General features: G+C 39.3%; 3 protein-coding genes across 4 annotated transcripts; 2 read left to right on the top strand and 1 right to left on the bottom strand.

Moving 5' to 3' along the window:
* Window positions 1–465: 465 nt before the first annotated feature.
* On the bottom strand, window positions 466–5,608 carry LOC116180897 (ubiquitin carboxyl-terminal hydrolase 10). 2 transcript variants are annotated; one of them, XM_031501076.1, is made up of 9 exons: window positions 5,472–5,608; window positions 5,300–5,417; window positions 4,922–5,254; window positions 4,666–4,870; window positions 4,372–4,615; window positions 4,235–4,321; window positions 4,017–4,181; window positions 834–1,062; window positions 466–780 (listed from the first exon to the last, which is right to left on the bottom strand). In XM_031501076.1, the coding sequence occupies exons 1-9, from the start codon at window positions 5,487–5,489 to the stop codon at window positions 521–523; spliced, it is 1,659 nt and encodes a 552-aa protein (XP_031356936.1). In that variant the 5' UTR covers window positions 5,490–5,608; the 3' UTR covers window positions 466–520. The 2 variants fall into 2 exon arrangements, with proteins under 2 accessions (XP_031356936.1, XP_031356937.1); XM_031501077.1 differs by having other exon boundaries at window positions 4,238–4,321.
* A 2,096-nt stretch (window positions 5,609–7,704) lies between these two features.
* Window positions 7,705–8,409, top strand: LOC116180565 (vacuolar protein-sorting-associated protein 25). Its single transcript, XM_031500632.1, has one exon. The coding sequence runs from the start codon at window positions 7,772–7,774 to the stop codon at window positions 8,309–8,311; it is 540 nt and encodes a 179-aa protein (XP_031356492.1). The 5' UTR covers window positions 7,705–7,771; the 3' UTR covers window positions 8,312–8,409.
* A 1,081-nt stretch (window positions 8,410–9,490) lies between these two features.
* Window positions 9,491–15,735, top strand: LOC116180794 (palmitoyltransferase ZDHHC5). Its single transcript, XM_031500921.1, has 8 exons — window positions 9,491–9,689; window positions 9,738–9,856; window positions 9,903–10,060; window positions 10,111–10,283; window positions 12,660–12,854; window positions 12,911–13,055; window positions 13,503–13,819; window positions 14,670–15,735. The coding sequence occupies exons 1-8, from the start codon at window positions 9,598–9,600 to the stop codon at window positions 15,310–15,312; spliced, it is 1,842 nt and encodes a 613-aa protein (XP_031356781.1). The 5' UTR covers window positions 9,491–9,597; the 3' UTR covers window positions 15,313–15,735.
* Window positions 15,736–19,548: the final 3,813 nt, after the last annotated feature.

Here is a 19,548-nt window from a genome sequence, read left to right as displayed (position 1 = left end):
TTTCTACGGGAAAGCAATTGCAGGAAAGCCAAACAATAACCCCCCTCCCCCTTTACTTACCTTGCAATTAACGAAGCGGTAACAAGCACTATACCAAAGATTAGAATACGATGCAGTAGGAGTAATTTCAACCAAACCAAAATTGAAGGGTACAGAGGAAAAGTAAATTTACGAAAAAGTCGTCTTACAGGTTCTGTAAATTACCACGGGGTAGTTTTATTTTGGGAAAATAAAAATTCGCGTTAAGCGGTCACCGAGCTTATGTCAACCATCTGTAAATTGCAATAGGGTGGATTTTCTTCTATGTTATCCGAATGCGCGTTGAGCGGCGATCGAATCTAAATCAACCGCCTGTAAATTACCGTGGGGTGTGTGACCTTTATACGTTCTTGAGTTTTTCTTAGAAAATGTATTTGTTTATATTTTGTAACAATAATCATTCATACCAATAAACTCAGCAACTTATTCCTAAATATCAAAATAATTCTTAAAAGTTGCACGCAACAATCTTTAAAACAAACTATTTATTTTTATTGAGAGAATCGCTACGACGATAAAATAACAAGTAAGGAACTCTCGTTCCCAAAGGGTTCAGTACGTGTTCCTCGGGTATCGCTTTGACGGACGCGTCGTCGTATCTAAGCCAGCTCGCGTATCCGACGTGATAGGCGTCGGTTACGTAGTGTCCTTTCGTCGCCTCCTTCCCTTCGTGGTACACAATCGCGAATAACTTATACTGTTTCTCCTTCGGAGTGTAATTGCTCTTGAGTGACAGCATTTCTGCAACAAACGGTCGAGTTCGCTTTTAAAAGGCGTTGCAGTGGTGAACTTACTTGACTCAATCTTAAGGTCGATCGGGAACTCGAGCGCCTTCATTATCTTTGAACAGCCGTCGAGTTTGTAATCGAAACATTTTAAATGTAATACTAAAACGAGCGGCAACTCCTCCAGCGTGACTTGTTGCCAGGCTTCCACTTCTTCGTTGGTTTTCGACGAGGTCACGCCCTCCAGTTGATTTTTACAGACCAGCATATCGAGCGCCTCTCGCACCGTGTTCGTTTTCTGTACAGGAACAGGAAGAAATTAGGGATTTACAATTTTGCGTATGGAAAAGGTGTAGTAGACAATTATGAATGAATTGAAATGAATAGTTCCCGCCTTTATGCATTTCATTAAAGAGGAAAGACGCAAGTTACGCCACTGGGCGCGAATCTAACAATTCAAATTGCACAAGGACGAGGTGCGTGATGCTTTCCTTCGAGCGGAAAAGAGAAAGCTGCGAGGAACTAAGGCAGCTTGGGTGGTATGCGTTTGTTTCTCAAAGCTAGGTAAAGTAACCCTTTATTTCTCCTTCTAATTAGTATAGGGGGTAGATTAATAGCCTCCGTATTATTTGCTATCGATTTAATGGGTGCTTGTTATTATAAATTTGAATTGGCAGGGCTTTTGTCTACGATTACAATATGACAGTGGGTTTCTAGCGCACGCGCTTTTTGTTTACCTGATTTTAACCTTGAGATCTGCGCAAGCGCAAAGTTCAAGGGGGGGCAATACAATATCCCCAGAGCCGTAAGATCTCATGATACGTGCAAGGAAACCAACAATGCATTTTCTTTCTTTCTGGGGGTATTGCATACCTCCCAGACCCCCAGGTTGTACTTTATTCCCAGGAAAATTCAGTGCTTTTGGCACAGAGCTGGGCAGTATTCGATTTTGTAAATACTTTTTAGTATTCAAATCCTTTAAAGTATTCAAATACGTTGTAATAACTTTTATGGAAGCAGTATTTGTATTTGTAACTCAAATACTTTCACAAAAAAAAATTCAAAGGGTTGTACCTTTGAACTAGTAACCCAATCTTGGAACTGTTTGAAATTATGGATTCTACAGGCCACATTCTATAAGAAATTTTTTTTTCCAGATCGATCTGAGACAATTTTTTTTTCGAGGCTCAAAAAAAGGGAGTGTATAACCTTCCTTTTTTACCAAAAATCGACTGCACCAAAATTTCTCGGGAAAACACTTTTTCTTATTAATTTTGGTGCGTAGAATCCAAAAGAATTCGTACTTTTTCGATCAGACTTCTCAATCAAAAGTTATAGACTAGAAACCAATTTCGAAAGAAAATTCAAAGGGCTGTAACTTTTGAACTAGTAGCCCCAATCTTGGAACTGTTTGAAATTATGGATTCTACAGGCCACATTCTATAAGAAAAATTTTTTTCCGGGTCGATCTGAGACAATTTTTTTTTCGGGGGCCCAAAAAAAGGCAGTGTATAACCTTCCTTTTTTACCAAAAATCGACTACACCAAAATTTCTCGGGAAAACACTTTTTCTTATTAATTTTAGTGCGTAGAATCCAAAACAATTCGTACTTTTTCGATTAGACTTCTCAATCAAAAGTTATAGACTAGAAACCAATTTCCAAAGAAAATTCAAAGGGCTGTAACTTTTGAACTAGTAGCCCAATCTTGGAACTGTTTGAAATTATGGATTCTACACGCCACATTCTATAAGAAAATTTTTTTTCCGGGTCGATCTGAGACAATTTTTTTTCGGGGCTCAAAAAAAGGCAGTGTATAACCTTCCTTTTTACCAAAAATCGACTGCACCAAAATTTCTCGGGAAAACACTTTTTCTTATTATTTTTGGTGCGTAGAATCCAAAACAATTCGTACTTTTTCGATCAGACTTCTCAATCAAAAGTTATAGACTAGAAAACAATTTCGAAAGAAAATTCAAAGGGCTGTAACTTTTGAACTAGTAGCCCAATCTTCGAACTGTTTGAAATTATGGATTCTACAGGGCACATTCTATAAGAAAATTTTTTTTCCCGGTCGATCTGAGACAATTTTTTTTTCGGGGCTCAAAAAAAGGCAGTGTATAACCTTCCTTTTTTACCAAAAATCGACAGCACCAAAATTTCTCGGGAAAACACTTTTTCTTATTAATTTTGGTGCGTAGAATCCAAAACAATTCGTACTTTTTCGATTAGACTTCTCAATCCAAAGTTATAGATTAGAAACCAATTTCGAAAAAAAATTGAAAATGGCGGGGGTCTGAGCTCTTACCACACACAAATGTTATATAATGTTGTGTAAAGAACGTCAGGTTGACGTTACTTAGGCTGAAATAATACCGGGTGGATAACGGGTCATCCAGTATACTGAGGATTTCATTACGAATAAGCACAGAATTGGTTTGTTTCATCGGAATTTGTTATTTTATGTACATTTCTTCTTTTTGTTTTATAATTTGCTGTTTCAATTTTATTATTCATGGAAATTTGTTTATTTAACTCGCATGATAATTAAGGAGCATCAGGCCGAGGAGTGCATTTAAGTGCTATCAGGTCGTGTGCGATAAGGACGTTGTTATCTCGAAACTTAATTGATTTCAAGACGCACGTGTGCTCGGCGCAGATAACAAAGGATGCAGGTGCACGAGTTCTTTTGCGCCTAATTTTCTTATGGGAGAGGGGATATCTCAACCGTTCCTTATTGGCGTTACGTTTGAAATTGGCTCTTTCCTTCCATTTAATCAATAAAGATCCTAGAGCTACTCTCGTAGTAATGATCGAGCAACTACAGGTCTTACTTCATCAAATGCCATGGAGCAATTTTCAAAAGTAAACATCTTAAAAACGGTTAAATTTAGATATAGCGTGTCTTTGAGCAATATACAAGGTGTTTCATTTAAGTACAAAAAGGTTAATTCATTTTGGTCAACCCTGTATACTTAACTTCCCTTTGGTCTAATAGATTTTTAAAAACATCCCTGTATCTAGTGACAACTGCTTTATGGCTCTTTTTGGTCCCAAATTTGTCTTGCCACCACCCCCTTCGGCCGAGGGTGGGAGTTGGCACCTCCTAGAATAGAGGGCACTTCTGTACGTGTCAGTGTTCAACAATGATGCATACCCAGTACCATTCAGTTAATGAGAATGATCTGTATCTTATAAACAAATACCCCCCCCCACCCCACCCCCCCTCTCTCACTCACGCGACTATCATTACCTCAATATTTAGCTGTAGAGTAAAGAAAGGTTGTATATTATCAGTCGATTGATCTCCGCTCCGATGTAACCTCGACCTTAAAGATCCGCCAAATATGTCACTAATGGGAGTTCGACTAAATTCCGTCCGCCTGGTGATCGCACCTTTATTTTTGGGTCCCATCACCTGCAACAAACAAAAACCAATGTCACAATCCCCCCGAACCCCCTACCCCCTACAACCTGCCACTCCTTATCCTCGTCAGAAGAGAAACTGGAGTCAATGGACGGGGTATCTAAGCTGCTACTGTCGACTAGTTTCATCAGCTGTAAAGAAAGCGATTAAAAAACGGGCGGTTAACAACCGGCGGACGCACCTCCAACATCTCATCGTTCAAGCTGTTAAGCAGACAACACAAGAACTCCTCGGCGTCCTCCTGTCGTCCCTCTACAACGAAAGTATCACTACGCACCCCACTCAGGAGCTTATGAAACCAGAACGGTTCGAATGGCGTATCGCAATTGATCAAAATGCTGTGCTCCTTCTTCTGGTTCTTATCCAGCCGACGTCCCACTCGCATGCCGGCGGGTAGGTGATTGAACTCGCGCACGAACTTTGTCCTAGACGTGAGCAAGTCAGAGCGGACCCGATAAACGACCGTAATACGTACATGCTGTCGATTGTCGGCGTGATACGCTTCTTCTCGGTCGAGGGCGAGGTGCTCTCGCTTAAGCCCACGAGCAAATTGTAAACGGGAGGACACGCCAAGATGGCCTGCAATATCGAGTTGATGTAACAGTAATTGCTTCGATTGATCAGACCGCGCGGCTGCAGGCTAATTATGCGGCTGTCCGCGGCGAACGATGAAAGGAACTCTGCAATGAAAACCTTAATAAATCGACGTCGACATAAATGAGGGAACGGACCTCCCATTCTAATCAAGTTGGGATCGTCAAAGTGCGATTTGAAAGGCTCCTTGAGAGAGATTTTCGCCACATTCTTAAGTTTGACATCGGACTTCTGAGGCACTACAATTGACGGCATTGGATCGCGTACGGAAAACTTATCGGCCAGAGAGCCACCTTTGTTAAACAAGCTAGCCCACGATTTCGCTGTCGGTACAACCTCGTCTATCGCAACATAACTCGCGGACGCAACCCCGTTTGTATGTTGCTGCCGCACGGTACTCGAGTCGTGATTCGTCTGTGGTTCCCCATTTGCGTACTCACCGTACGTTGTGCTTTCGTCGCACGTGTACACTGAAACGGTTCGAATTAAAGTAAGCCTGATTCTCCGACGTTTACCTTGGGAGGTTTTCGACCACGGTAATTTTATTTTAGGATTGGACGAGTGCAGCGATGTTATGATCCCCGCTCGCTCTTGTTCCTCAATACCGCTCAAATCGAGGAATTCGACGGAGCTCTACAATGAACATAGGGTTAGGTGGCAAGCGTAAATTGGCACGTCAATACTCACCGCCTCCACCTGATCCATTATTTATCTCTGATTCAGATTACATTAGTGCATAATAACAATTAATGGCTTTTGCTTATAAATAAATCGCATTGCAATTGCAAGTACATAATTTAGGTTTGGTTTCAAATGAGGGAAAAGTGTCAAAAGTTTGTGGCTAAAAATCCGCAAGTTATTTTGGTTGCATTCGCCCAGTCGGTCGAAATTATAAATTTTCATAGGAGTTTGTGATTCCCGAGATGAAGAGGCTACGTCTAGCTAGTCAACAGTACAGAAGCCGGCAAATGTCCCTTTGGACATTAATAGACCATTAAGAAACTTTAAATGAGTCTATAACAGCTTTTAGGGGTCTTTAAAATTTATGGGTTTTTAAAATATGCTTTTAGAAGTGCGGTTTTTCTATGAGTTTTTAAAAACCGTTAAAGGTTGAGAGGTTCCACTCTGTATATACAACTTACGACGATACATACATTTTTGAGAGTTGGCAACCATGCAACTTCTAGGTGGGAAAAAAGCTGCCTGCGCCACCTAAGAACCACAAACGGGAGTTACGTTTGGCATCTTGTCTTGAATGGCGGTAGTGAACGCGTCGCTCCATAAATGTTTGTTGTTATTTTGTGTTATTTAATGCAGGTAGTAATTTTTGCATTTCTTTATATCGTATTTGTGTTTTGTTTGCCGCATTTTATATTTTTGTGTGTTTGAATATTTGTTTTTGAAATTTACTTGGTTTAACCGCAATGCAATCATATGTGTGATACCGTTATGCTATTGTTTGTAATTGTTTACATTTTTGGTGTAATGTTTGCTTCATTTATGTTTATTGATGTTGATTACTTGGTTTTGTGCCTGAAGTAACATTCGTGTAAGTTTGGTTCATTTCAATGTGGAAGTTACTGATTCGTTTAATGTATGTACTGACTTGTTGTTTGTTACTAACCATTTTCTCCGTGAATGAAGCAGTCCGGGAGGTGGAAAAAGAAACTGTAGTCTATAATTATGTGTTAGGGCACCTAATTCCGTGCACTGTCTTCGACATCCAACTGTAGGTTCGAAACCCCGAAACCAGGGGCGGACTACCCATCTTGCAGGAGCGAGATTACGCTAATCAAAGCTCTTCAGTTTAGAATCTATGTGCGTTAAATGAGTGGAGATTCAATAATTTCCACATATTTTGTTTTTAGTTAAATTTGCCTACAAGGCCATGTAATTTTCCATCTTGCTTTAAAAAGGACTTTATTGCACCAAAGATGAGTCACATCCTGTGTATTTTACCCTTTCTCAGAATCTTGGTACCTGCTCCTACCTGACCCATTGTCCCCAAAAACTTGCTTTAACCTTGAGTGTAACCAACATTGTGTATATGCATTTACTATCTTTGTTAACTACTGCTTAAAACTTTTACAAAATATTTTGTTAATTAACTTTTGGACTGTTTTAATCAAACTGCAAGGTTTTTCTTACGTCGTACTCTTTTTATCCTTGGCAGTGACTTTTGCGAGAGTACGACACCTTTTGGCTTTGTTTGTTTTGTTTACATTAATGTACATCAACTAAATTTCCGGGTTTTCACAATCATAATAATTACGATCATTATTAAACAAACTTTTCACAATTTCAGTGTTTTATTTAACGTTCCTTCCCTATTGTGCTTCAGGTCAAGGCGTTGTCTACAACTAACGTAAGGGGGCTCTGCCTTAGATTTTTTTTCACGTGCCACTTTTCAAATTTAAGCGGGATCTTGTTTAGTTTTAGAGGGAATTGTCATTCTGGTGGCCATTTTTAAACTTTGCCTGGTTGATTTTATTTCCGTGTTTTTGTAATGTGAAGTTAGTGTAGAACCTGGGGGTTAAGTACACTACAAGGTATTTTAATAATCTTTTAGATTAAGAGTTTTTTATGAGACTTCTCTTGTTAATAGAAACCTCGCATTTTGCAAAAATAGTCCCTCTGTTGTGGGCGAAAGTGAATCACAAATTTGAAATTAATTACCGACTTTCTAAGTTTCTTTACCTCTTTAAAATCCTAACGTTGAGCCCGTAAATATAACGGGTTTCCTTGTTTCAAATAGTCGTTATTTACTGCTGGCGGCCAAATATCCTTGAATATTTCTAGTAATTAACAACTTTGCAGTGTATGCAACACACCTTACACCAATTCTCTTCTTTAAGGTACTTATTCAATACGAACTGTGTAAACATAGGTTTACATACGTCGACATGGGAGCCACTGCAGTTGTGATTGAAATACTCTAACCTCACTTAAAATTTTTTAATTTTGTCGGAATCAAATGGCTTTTTTGTATGGATAAAATGCCAGAACAGTTCGAATTTCCGTGGCAGCACAGCTTTCCGCCCTTCTTCACCTTGCAGCCGCACAGCGAGACTAGGGCCCGACAGATATCCGTTTGGCGCGCCCTAATTTTGGACTATTTTAGATTCGCCAAGACGTGCACTTTGGATATACGCGAGGCGTCGCACCATCCCCTATTTAACAACGCGAGCATAAATCGTAAGCTCGACAACGAGTTCATACTGGCCGCGCTGTCCGACCTGCAGAGGACCCAAAATGCGGCGCCCGTCGACAAGCAGAGGCATCGCTGGGAGATTTACTGGCACACGCTCGAGGAGTGGGGCAACTTGATCTATAATTATGTGACGAATAGGGGAGCAACCGGTTCGGTTCTGACGTTATTTGAGCTTACGCAAGGCGAGGACGTACAGGACGAGGAATTCTGCGGACTCGAGACTGATGTGTTGGTGAAAGCGCTTCGTGTTTTGGAAGGCGAAGGAAAGTGTGAAGTCATCACGTCGGATGACCTGGAGGGTGTAAAGTTTTTCTAAGTGCTATTTCTTAATCACATTTTAATGGTTTACCTTAACATTGTATTGTATGGCAGAGGAGAGTTAACTTATTTACATAAATGTATTTGTTGCTAAAATGTTGAATTACTTAGAACTGCTCTCAAGGGCATAAACGAATGAATGCATGCATACCTAAGTTATACAGCGGATAAATAACCACAGAAATCGTTTAACAAAGTGTTACTACAAAATGTACTAATGTTCGTTTGCTTCTTGGGATGTCACTGCACTGCACCAAAATTTCTCGGGAAATACTTTTTCTTATTAATTTGGATGCGTAGAATCCAAATCAATTTGTACTTTTTCGATCAGACTTCTCAATCAAAAGTTATAGACTAGAAACCAATTTCGAAAGAAAATTCAAAGGGCTGTAACTATTGAACTGGTAGCCCAATCTTGGAACTGTTTGAAATTATGGAGATGGACGGTGTCTTGCAAAATCTGTAGAGCAATTGTAGTTCAATGCCCCGGTTTTTGATTAATTAGTTTAAATATAATATTGTTAATTCAATGATGATATCTACAAGTGCGCCATCCCCTTGGTAATCGATACACTTTTTTCACGTTATAGTATTTTAAGTTTAGTTGAGATGTCGCCACGTACGTAACTTCATTTGAAATTGCCTTTGAATTTATGCGATTAATAGCCGCCTTGGACTTAGTTTTCGTTAAATGGCACTTCAAGATGGACGGAATCTTGCATAATCTGTAGAGCAATCGTAGTTTAATGCTCCGGTTTTTGAAGAATTAGTTTAAATATAACATGTATAAGTGCGCCATCTCCTTGGTAATCGATACACTTTCTTTCATGTTATAGTATTACAAGTTTAGTTGAGATGTTGAGATCCTACTTCATTAGTAGATAAGATATCTTGGAAAAACCGCTTCTCAAAAGCGCGAAAAGATAGCTTCCGCCGCGCCGCTTGGTTTATACAGATAGTAAATGTGCATTATAATTGGTCTAAGTTTATGTTTTTGCCATCAATCACAAATGAATATTATAAATGGCCAAATTTGTCGATTGACAATAGGCAACTTACATACAGCCTAAATGAGACACTCATGGTATTCCCTGTGTGACGTGGGCCTACCTATCATCGTTGAATGCGAACACTTACGTACCTAATGTCAGGTGAGTTCGCGTTTTGCCTATTTTTTTGAACCGAGAAAACTTCGCACGCTTGTTGCAGCCATGTTGACCTCGACGATATGATTTTTCATTTTTATGTCGATTTTTAAAATTAATTCCTAGCAAAAAAGAAACTATGCCAAAGTGCGATATGAAGACAAGATACATACCTGCCACATTTGCTTGGGCGATTTTATTAGGCGCTACCACACTTTTTTTCTACTTTCCGTAAGTAAACATATTTTAAATCCGAAAGTTCTAATCGTCTTCTTCCAGCGCTCAGTACTACATCTTTCGTTATCCATGGGTGCCCGCATATCAAGGAGTGATCACCTTTTTCGTTTTAGCAAATTTTACGTTGGCAACGTTCATGGATCCCGGAGTAATACCGAAAGGTTACACTCGCGTCACTTTACCGTTTAATTAACGTCCAACTTTCAGCTCCGCCCGACGAAGATCGTGAGGACGACTTTAGGGCACCGCTACACAAGCAGGTCGATATTAACGGCATCACGGTGCGAATGAAGTGGTGCGTTACGTGTAAATTTTATCGTCCGCCTCGATGCTCGCACTGTAGCGTCTGTAATCATTGCATTGAGGTAAACGAGTCTGTCGCGAGAGAACGCGTTGAACGCTGTCTGTTTTTTAGACCTTCGACCATCACTGCCCGTGGGTGAACAACTGCATCGGGCGAAGAAATTACAGATTTTTCTTTTTCTTTTTGATCTCGCTTAGCGTACACATGGTCAGCATCTTTACTTTAAGTTTGATATTCGTTTTGCACAGCAAAGATAAGCTGGCCGAATTGGAACCGATTATTGCGTATCCTTTTTAGCGGTGTTGTGTCGATTATAAGCTCGTTAAAGCAACTTTGTGATTGCACCCTGTATAATTCAAAATATGCGGAATATTCTATCATATTATTATCATACAAATGCGCAATCTCGACAAAGCCTTAGTTTGGGTCGTTGCCGCCTGTTTATTATTACATTAATTTTCAAAATATTCCCAGGCAATGTGTTTTTCATAACACGACTGTCATTTTTTCGTTTCCATTGTTTTAATGTCGATTAAATATTCGAAAAGGCAAAGAGCGAGAAGAAACTTGATTCGGCTCAAAAAAGCACTAATATACCCATAGCCTCTGTCTTAGTCAATCTCGACGTATACGTGGGTAAAAGACCGCATGGGGTAATGGGCTTGCACAAACAGAATCAGTCTACCTACGTTTGTTTCTGAGATACAGGGTGAAAACGAAAAGTTTGACCTTTTAGGACGATATAAACTGCCTATTTTAGATATTTTTACGTAGAATCCAGTGGCATAGTAAAAAAAATTGTGGGACCACCGTTTCTGAGATTTGACTCAAAGTTGGTATTTTTTATATGCAACGCCTTGTACAGGGTGGCCAACTAAGAATACGAGGTACTGTATCTGAGAATCTATCCATCGTAGAGGCTTGCGGTAAAAAAATTTATTACTAAAACGACCACGAGCAAAACCTGGAAAATATTTTTAAGTTTCTGAAATGACCGCTAGGGGGCGTACCTGCAATCTGGAATCTAAAAAAGTGATTTTTTCTGTGAATTCCGCTATATTAACCTAACAAAAAAATGTTACCGATAATCTGAACAATTTTTGTTTGACAATTTTTCCTGTATCTCTAAAAATGAAGTGGTGGGGGGTATTCAAAGGTTTCCGTAAAGAACACCCTGTATCTTCGAAACGGCTGAGTTGATTTAAACAAACCCGGGTTAGTTCAAAAGAGCTATTCTTCAGCTACAAATATTATACTGTTTGAAGTTTTGTTAGTTTCAAATATCGCCGCTTGAGGGCTTTTTTCGACATTCCGACAGAAATGGTTAATTTTCTCAAAAAAATTAAATGGACTGGTTCGATTTTTTTTTCATGAAAAAGTAGCTAAATGATGCCTAAACAAACTCGCGAAAACAGCATCTCGATATCTTGAGATATATATATTTTATATCGTGATGGTCAGCATTTCGAGCATTTACGGCGGTATTAAAAGCTTCCTTTTTTAAATCGATCCACCTTAGGGCCACAAATTATATAATAAAAATAATTCCTGAAAAATTATCTTAAAAAAATAAAATTTTGAGGGTATAAAATTTTCTTTGGCTTAAATTTTAGGTTAGGAACAAGATATCGAGATGCGGTTTTCGCGAGGTTGTTTAGGCATCATTTAGCTACTTTTTCATTTAAAAAAAATCGAACCAACGCATTTAATTTTTTTGAGAAAATTAACCATTTCTGTCGGAATGTCGAAAAAAGCCCTCAAGCGGCGATATGCCAAACTAACTAAACTTCAAATAGTATAATATTTGTAGCCGAAGAATAACTCTTTTCATTTAACCCGAGTTTGTTAAAATCGGCTCAGTCGTTTCGAAGATACAGGGTGTTCTTTACGGAAACCTTCGAATACCCCCCACCACTTCATTTTTAATGATACAGGAAAAATTGTCAAACAAAAAAGATTCAGATTATCGTCGTCTTCAAAGACCGGACATTTTTTTGTTAGGTTAATATAGCGGAATTCACAGAAAAATCACTTTTTTAGATTCCAGATTGCAGTTACGCCCCCTAGCGGCCATTGCAGAAACTTAAAAATATTTTCTAGGTTATTCTCGTGGCCTCTTTAGTAATAAATTTTTTTACCGCAAGCCTCTACGATGGACAAGTTCCCAGATACAGTACCTCGCATTCTTATTTGTCCACCCTGTACATCTTAACGTCAATTTTTTTTCCTGATTACGTTGATCTATCACAACCTACACTTTTTTTATATGATTATACACTGTGTCCAAGGTAAGGATGTCTTGAAAAGATAGGCCGTTGTGCGCCAGTGTGCACCGTCCTGTTGAAACCAACAGTTTCCAAACGGCGACTGCTCTGGAAAATAAGCGGCGATGACATTGACATTTTAAAAATTCTAAATTGTTCGGATTTCCTTAAAAAAGTGCGTGGGGTGGAGAGGAGTTAGCTCTCTAACACCTAGCGCGTTTGATTTCGTATTTTTCCCAGCAAGCATTTTTTTAATGGAACACCCTGTATATTGTAGACAATAAAATGAATACTTCTCAACCCTCTTGATTTTTTCAATTTATCAGTCTTTTGTTAAATTTTATCGCTAACTTGATGCAACCACGCAATAATTATTGTCCTTAGCCCGACTTGCAGTATGGTCCTAATGGGACTGGTAATGTTACTCGCGATTCCGATACTCGGACTCACGGGCTTCCATGTCGTTTTAGTTTCTCGAGGTCGCACGACGAACGAACAAGTTACGGGTAAATTTCGAGGCGGTTACAACCCGTTCTCGCGCGGTTGTTGGGAGAATTGCTGCTATACGCAGTGCGGACCTCAGTTTCCCAGGTGAGCGTACGCCGGCCTCGACTTCGGTAAGACTTAACGGCAATTTTTCGTTTCAGTTTGATTAAACCGAGTAAATACAACGTTAAACGAAAGCACTGCTCGCACGGTCCAATCGCTACAATTACGAACGACAATCAGGTTAAGACGTACATGGATAATAGTAATGGTATTCGAAATATTAATTCAAACGCTTATAATAAGGTAAGTCTTGGTCTCAGTTTCTTATGCTTTCCCTACGTTTTCAAAAAAAGAAATTCCAGAAAGGCGGAAAAGTTCCAGCCAGCACTAATTTTACTCATTGTGAGAAAAAAATTAAAATAATTAATTAAATTAAAATAATAATGAAATTAAAAATATTAAAAAATTAATTAAATTAGAAAAAATAAAATTAAAATTATTAATAAATAAATTAAATTAAATAATAATGTAATTAAAATTACAAAAAAATTAATTAAATTAAAAAAATGAAATTAAATCAAAATTAATTTTAAATTAATTAAATTAAAATTATAATGAAAATTTTTTTTGATTATTCAAACGCATTCAATGATTCTCAAGTTCGTTTTTGGAAAAAAAAATGATAATTTTGAGATTAAATACAAAATAAATATTGAAAAAACAGACACTAATAGCAAAGGTATATTGCAGTTATCACCAGGACGAGATGGTTCCGATCCGGATATGGAACCGACTGCGTCTCAATCACAAGACTGCGAACCAACACCACCTTTGCAACGACACGGTTCTAAAAGCAATTTCTTCTTACCTCCAGTAGAAGGGGAATCGCCTAGACATCCCCGCCACTATCCTAGATGTAGCCCGCATCCGAGACCGCGCGGATTAGATCCGACTCGGAGCGGTACCCCCGAAAGCCTTACCACGCAGAGACCTTCCCCCACGATGCAGCAGCGCATTAAGGCGCTCGGTGTGCCAACTCCGCTCGCGCTCTCCAGTCCCGTAAGGAGGTAAGTGTCGGGGGAGGAAAAGACGCGCATGCGTATAAACGCGCTTGGTTAACCGCTCTTTTACGGCATGATATCTATTTATCGGTGTTGTGGTTTTCCTGTCCTTTCGATGGAAATTCGTTGTTCATTTCCTTACACATACGGGTTGCTGGGAGATATTCCCGACCCCCCCAGTGATACATTCTTCCCCAAAACGTTCGGATCTAAGGGCTCTGTTATAGTTTTTAATAAAGGACGCTAAATATTTCCGGGAAGAATGGAGATCCGGGAACTAATTCTGGTTACGTTTTTGAAAATTCAAAGAAGCTTTCCATTGTTTCAAAAATCAAAAAAAGTTACTTTTGAACAATTTCTTTCAATGTATTGAACCGCAACAAGATGCGGCAGCCATTGTTGGAAAATCCGAAAACGGAACCTAGCGAAACCGGGAGCTCTTGTGTCGTACCATACGCTCTCAAGCGCCTCTACCTTTCTGTCGCAGCGGTTATTAGAAGTGGGAACACGATCGAGCTCGCGCACACCGTTTATCGCTCTTATTTCTAGACATACTTTCGTTCACGTTTACTATGAAGCGGTACAAATAATTTTAAATACTGCAAAGCGCCCCTCCAACTCTATATCTGCTTTGTTCCTGTATTGTACCACCTTTTACATTAATAACACCTTGAAGGTTTGTGGAAATCGATGCGGGTGTAGCCTAAGAAATAATTTGTATGCTATGATACTATGATTTTGAAACGCACTCTATGTATAATTTTGTGAACTAACTTCAGTCGGCTAGAGATGAAGCTTGGCTTCAGCTTTAGAGGTTATGATTGCTAGAATATGAGTAGTTGCTTGCTCTTCGCAGATCTAACCCGAGCACTCCCACGCAGCCCCGTCGGCCAGACTTCATCGGTGTAGCCGCGACCAATCACCAGCCGAATCCGTACTACGAATTCCAAAATCAGTCCAATCAGGTACAACGCCAGATGGCGTCGCAGGGTTACGGCAGCCCGCAGAGGCGATTCATGTCCGAGGGCGAGCTGGTGAGGCAGGAGGCCCAGCTGTCGTATCCGCGCTCGAATAATACCGTCGACAACATCAGGGAGTTGGCGAACTCTCCGCAGCGCGGCGTGTACATGTGGAAGGACACGTCGCCCGGCTATCCCCCGCCCGCTCAAACGCAAGACTTTTACCGATCGAATCCCACCAGTCCCACACAGCAGGTTACTTACACCGCGCCTAGATCATATCATCCAGCAATAAGAGGCGGCGTATCAGTTTATCCGCCTCAAAGTCCGCAGGTGCACCGTAAGACGCAGTTAGGCGCCGGAACCGCGACAGTGCCTGACAATAGGAGACGTCCGATGTCGTTCGTGAGGGCGCTGGAAATGTCCGATACCGTGGACGTGACGGGACCGACGTCCCAATGCACGGGACACTTACCCGGACGCCCGTCGACGCCCGATCGCGCTAGTGTATATGATATGAACTACGAAATATCCGTATAGGGTCGGTGCTGGCACTCTCGCATTGCCGAATGAGTGCGTTTCGTTTCTCTGCATCAGAGACCAGAGATATAGTTTAATAACATTCCGTGTCGATTGTTCGTCAACAGTTACACGGACCCTGAACGATTTATAAAACTGTGTGTATATTCTACATGTTATTTGTTGTATACCTTTTAATGTTTCAAATTTTGTATTTTACTCTCAAACCCCCCGGTGTGAATGTTGACGCATTTAAATTACGCAGCTTCAGTTGTTTTTGTAATCATCGTCGATTCATTTTTAACCTTTTGACAGAAAGTCCAAACCTGATGTAGAGTGTACTAATCGATGAATATATTTTGTCCTTAAAAAGAGAAATATTGAGTGTAAACGATTTAATAATTCTATAACGGTGTAAGATCTAAATATATAATGATTTAGTTACTACTGTCTTCTTACGTTGATTGACATGAGATTAAAAAGTACGAACAAATACTGCTAACATTATTTTATTTATTTTTAACGAATAAATTATGTATTTACAATTCTTTTTTGTTTTATTATAGACTTTGCCAGTGTATTTGACAAATGAAAATTGGAAACGAAGGTTTTCAGTAGCTCATTTTCCTTGTAATCACCGAAGGCCTTAGAGCTACTCACGTGATTATCAGAGGGCAACTCTAGTTTTGTTTCGGATTTGAATGTGTAATGATCCTAGGGGGTCCCCCAAGCTAGCCTACAGTGTTTTATATGCAAACCGAAGAAGAGAAAAAGTGAAAACAAACATTTGCAACTTGCCTTGAACCGTTCACGCATTTAACTAAAGGGAAAGACCCCAAGCTATGTCACTGGATATGTTTTGGCGCGAATCTAACAATTCTAAATTGCACAAGGAAGAGGGCGCACTATGTTTTTTCTTCGAGTGAGAAAGAGAAGCTGGAATGGAACTTACCACATGTATTTTATATTTTAACAACCCGCAGGGAGGTGACCTCAAGATTCAGTTGTGATTTTTGTTATCGTCTTGTGCGATGCGGTGAGATTTATTTACATAAGTGCCGAATGTGATTAATTTCATGACTCCTGAATATTATTGTTATTTGCATAATGTGTCGAAGCCCTAAACGAACAATAAGTATCCCCAAACATACCACCGTTGACTATATCATTATCCTGGTCAAAATAGGTGCCAGAACCCAAACCGCAAACTACATTATGTATATCATTCCAGTGGCGTACGTAGAAATTTATTCTGGGGGGGGGATTAAACAAGTTCGTGGCACATACAGTCACCCAGTGCGTACTAGAAGGGGGGGGGGGGATTAGATTAGAACGGTATTTTCTTACTGCTGACAGGCCCCTTTATTGCTTTTGCTTTAATTACTCAACGAAAACTTTGAATAATAGGTATATTTATGGGCAAAAAACCAATTTCGACAAAAAATTCAACGGGCTCTAACTTTTGATCTAGTAGTCCGATCTTGGAACTGTTTGGAATTATGGATTCTACAGGCCACATTCAATAAGAAAATATTTTTTTGGATTCTACAGGCCACATTCTATAAGAAAATTTTTTTCCGGGCCGATCTGAGACAATTTTTTTTTCGGGGCAAAAAAAAGGCTTCCTTTTTTTCCAAAAATCGACTGCACCAAAATTTCTCGGGAAAAAACTTTTTCTGATTAATTTGGGTGCGTAGAATCCAAAACAATTCGTACTTTTTCGATTAGACTTCTCAATCAAAAGTTATAGACTAGAAACCAATTTCCGAAAAAAAATTCAAAGGGCTGTAACTTTTGAACTAGTAGCCCAATCTTGGAACTGTTTGAAATTATGGATTCTACAGGCCACATTCTATAAGAATTTTTTTTTTCCGGATCGATCTGAGACAATTTTTTTTTCGGGGCTCAAAAAAGGCAGTTATTACCTTCCTTTTTTACCAAAAATCGACTGCACCAAAATTTCTCGGGAAAACACTTTTCTTATTAATTTTGGTGCGTAGAATCCAAAACAATTCGTACTTTTTCGATCAGACTTCTCAATCAAAAGTTATAGACTAGAAACCAATTTCGGAAAAAAATTCAAAGGGCTGTAACTTTTGAACTAGTAGCCCAATCTTGGAACTGTTTGAAATTATGGATTCTACAGGCCACATTCTATAAGAAAATTTTTTTCCGGTCGATCTGAGGCAATTTTTTTTCGGGCCCCAAAAGAAGGCAGTGTATTACCTTCCTTTTTTCCAAAAATCGACTGCACCAAAATTTCTCGGGAAAACACTTTTTCTTATTATTTTGGGACGTAGAATCCAAAACAATTCGTACTTTTTCGATTAGACTTCTCAATCAAAAGTTATAGACTAGAAACCAATTTCGAAAAAAAATTCAAAGGGCTGTAACTTTTGAACTAGTAGCCCAATCTTGGAACTGTTTGAAATTATGGATTCTACAGGCCACATTCTATAAGAAAATATTTTTTCCCGGTCGATCTGAGACAATTTTTTTTGGGGCTCAAAAAAAGGCACCTTCCTTTTTTACCAAATATCGACTACACCAAAATTTCTCGGGAAAACACTTTTTCTTATTAATTTTGGTGCGTAGAATCCAAAACAATTCGTACTTTTTCGATCAGACTTCTCAATCAAAGTTATAGACTAGAAACCAATTTCGAAAGAAAATTCAAAGGGCTGTAACTTTTGAACTAGTAGCCCAATCTTGGAACTGTTTGAAATTATGGATTCTACAGGCCACATTCTATGAGAAAATTTTTTTCCGGGTCGATCTGAGACAATTTTTTTTTCGGGGCTCAAAAAAAGGCAGTGTATAACCTTCTTTTTTTACCAAAAATCGACTGCACCAAAATTTCTCGGGAAAACACTTTTTCTTATTAATTTTGGTGCGTAGAATCCAAAACAATTCGTACTTTTTCGATCAGACTTCTCAATCAAAAGTTATACTACTAGAAACCAATTTAGCCCAATCTTGGAACTGAATTATGGATTCTACAGGCAGCTAGGGCCGCCGATAAGAGGGAGAAGCCGGGGCATTTGCCCCGGGGCCCGGTTATACTCTGGGGGGAGATATGGGTGACAAGAGACAACAAAAATTTCAATTATAGGGGCCCGATCAAAAAATATTCCCGGGGGCCGTCGAGGCTAACGGCGGCCCTGGCCCTTACGTACGGCATTTAATTGTATTTACAATTATGTAAATAAGTAAATAGGGAGTTTTCATGATTGTATTCATTCTTTCCGCGGGTAAACAAATGAATTATTGGGAACATGAAACCATTGTAATGAATAATCCATGCGAAGTACATAACAACCAATTATATGGTTCTATTTTCAAAAAATGCCTCAATTCTCATTTGAGCCTAACCATCCAGGCAGCACTTAGGCACACCAAATGCTCATTGTGCCTACCCTCTTTCTTTGGGAACTAAGTTCAGAGCAGGTTCCTCTCAATAAAGGTATAGGACCCTATTTAGCTGTTGCTTCATCCTCCCCGGTTCCAAGTAACTGTCGCCAAGGAGCTGATCTCTGATCAAAGCGTCACCATGACAGAACACATGCTTGGCAGTTTCATCTGACTCACCACAGAACCTGCACGTGCATAGTTGACAATCTAGTAAAGGCACTGGTGATCTTCCTAATCATGGCTCCTAGTGAGTTTTAGAAGCTAGAAGACCCAGATTTGCCAAGGGGCCTTGTCACTTCTTGCAAGGAGAGGATTGGATATGAGGGTTTCCTTCCAGATCCGGCCGTGCCCAAGACTACCTCGATCTTCCACTCGTCCCAATGGTTTAGCATCAGTATGGAAGCCGTCCGAGTATCAGGCATGAGAAGTAACATAACAGGGACCACTATGCCCACCAGAACGTCGGTGACAACGGTCTAATGGGCATAGTCTCATATTTTTCAATACAAACAATATATTATTGTATATCTATTTTTTTGATATAATTAAATTTCAAGTATTTCACGAATTATTTTTGTGGGAATATCAAAAAAGTAGAAATAATAAAAGTTATGTATAATTGATCCCTTAGTAAGGGGATATTTTTGTATTTTCCATAGGCTTACTTAGTTTTTAAAATACAGTACCAAAGATTGTTTTTTCAAATGGAATATATAATATGTTTTTGCACCAATAAATTCCTTCTTTCTGTCTAATTAGAAAAATACAAAGTTATCAGTATGTGCTGATAAAAAATTTGAGATAAATATGGAAAAACGTTAGTCAGTCTTGAAAACTAAGCCGTTT

The sequence above is a fragment of the Photinus pyralis genome, unplaced genomic scaffold (genome assembly GCF_008802855.1).
Source record: "Photinus pyralis isolate 1611_PpyrPB1 unplaced genomic scaffold, Ppyr1.3 Ppyr1.4_LG9, whole genome shotgun sequence".
Lineage (NCBI taxonomy): Eukaryota > Metazoa > Arthropoda > Insecta > Coleoptera > Lampyridae > Photinus > Photinus pyralis.
The sequence above is the reverse complement of the archived record's forward strand: the minus strand, read 5'-3'. Positions and strand labels throughout refer to the sequence as shown.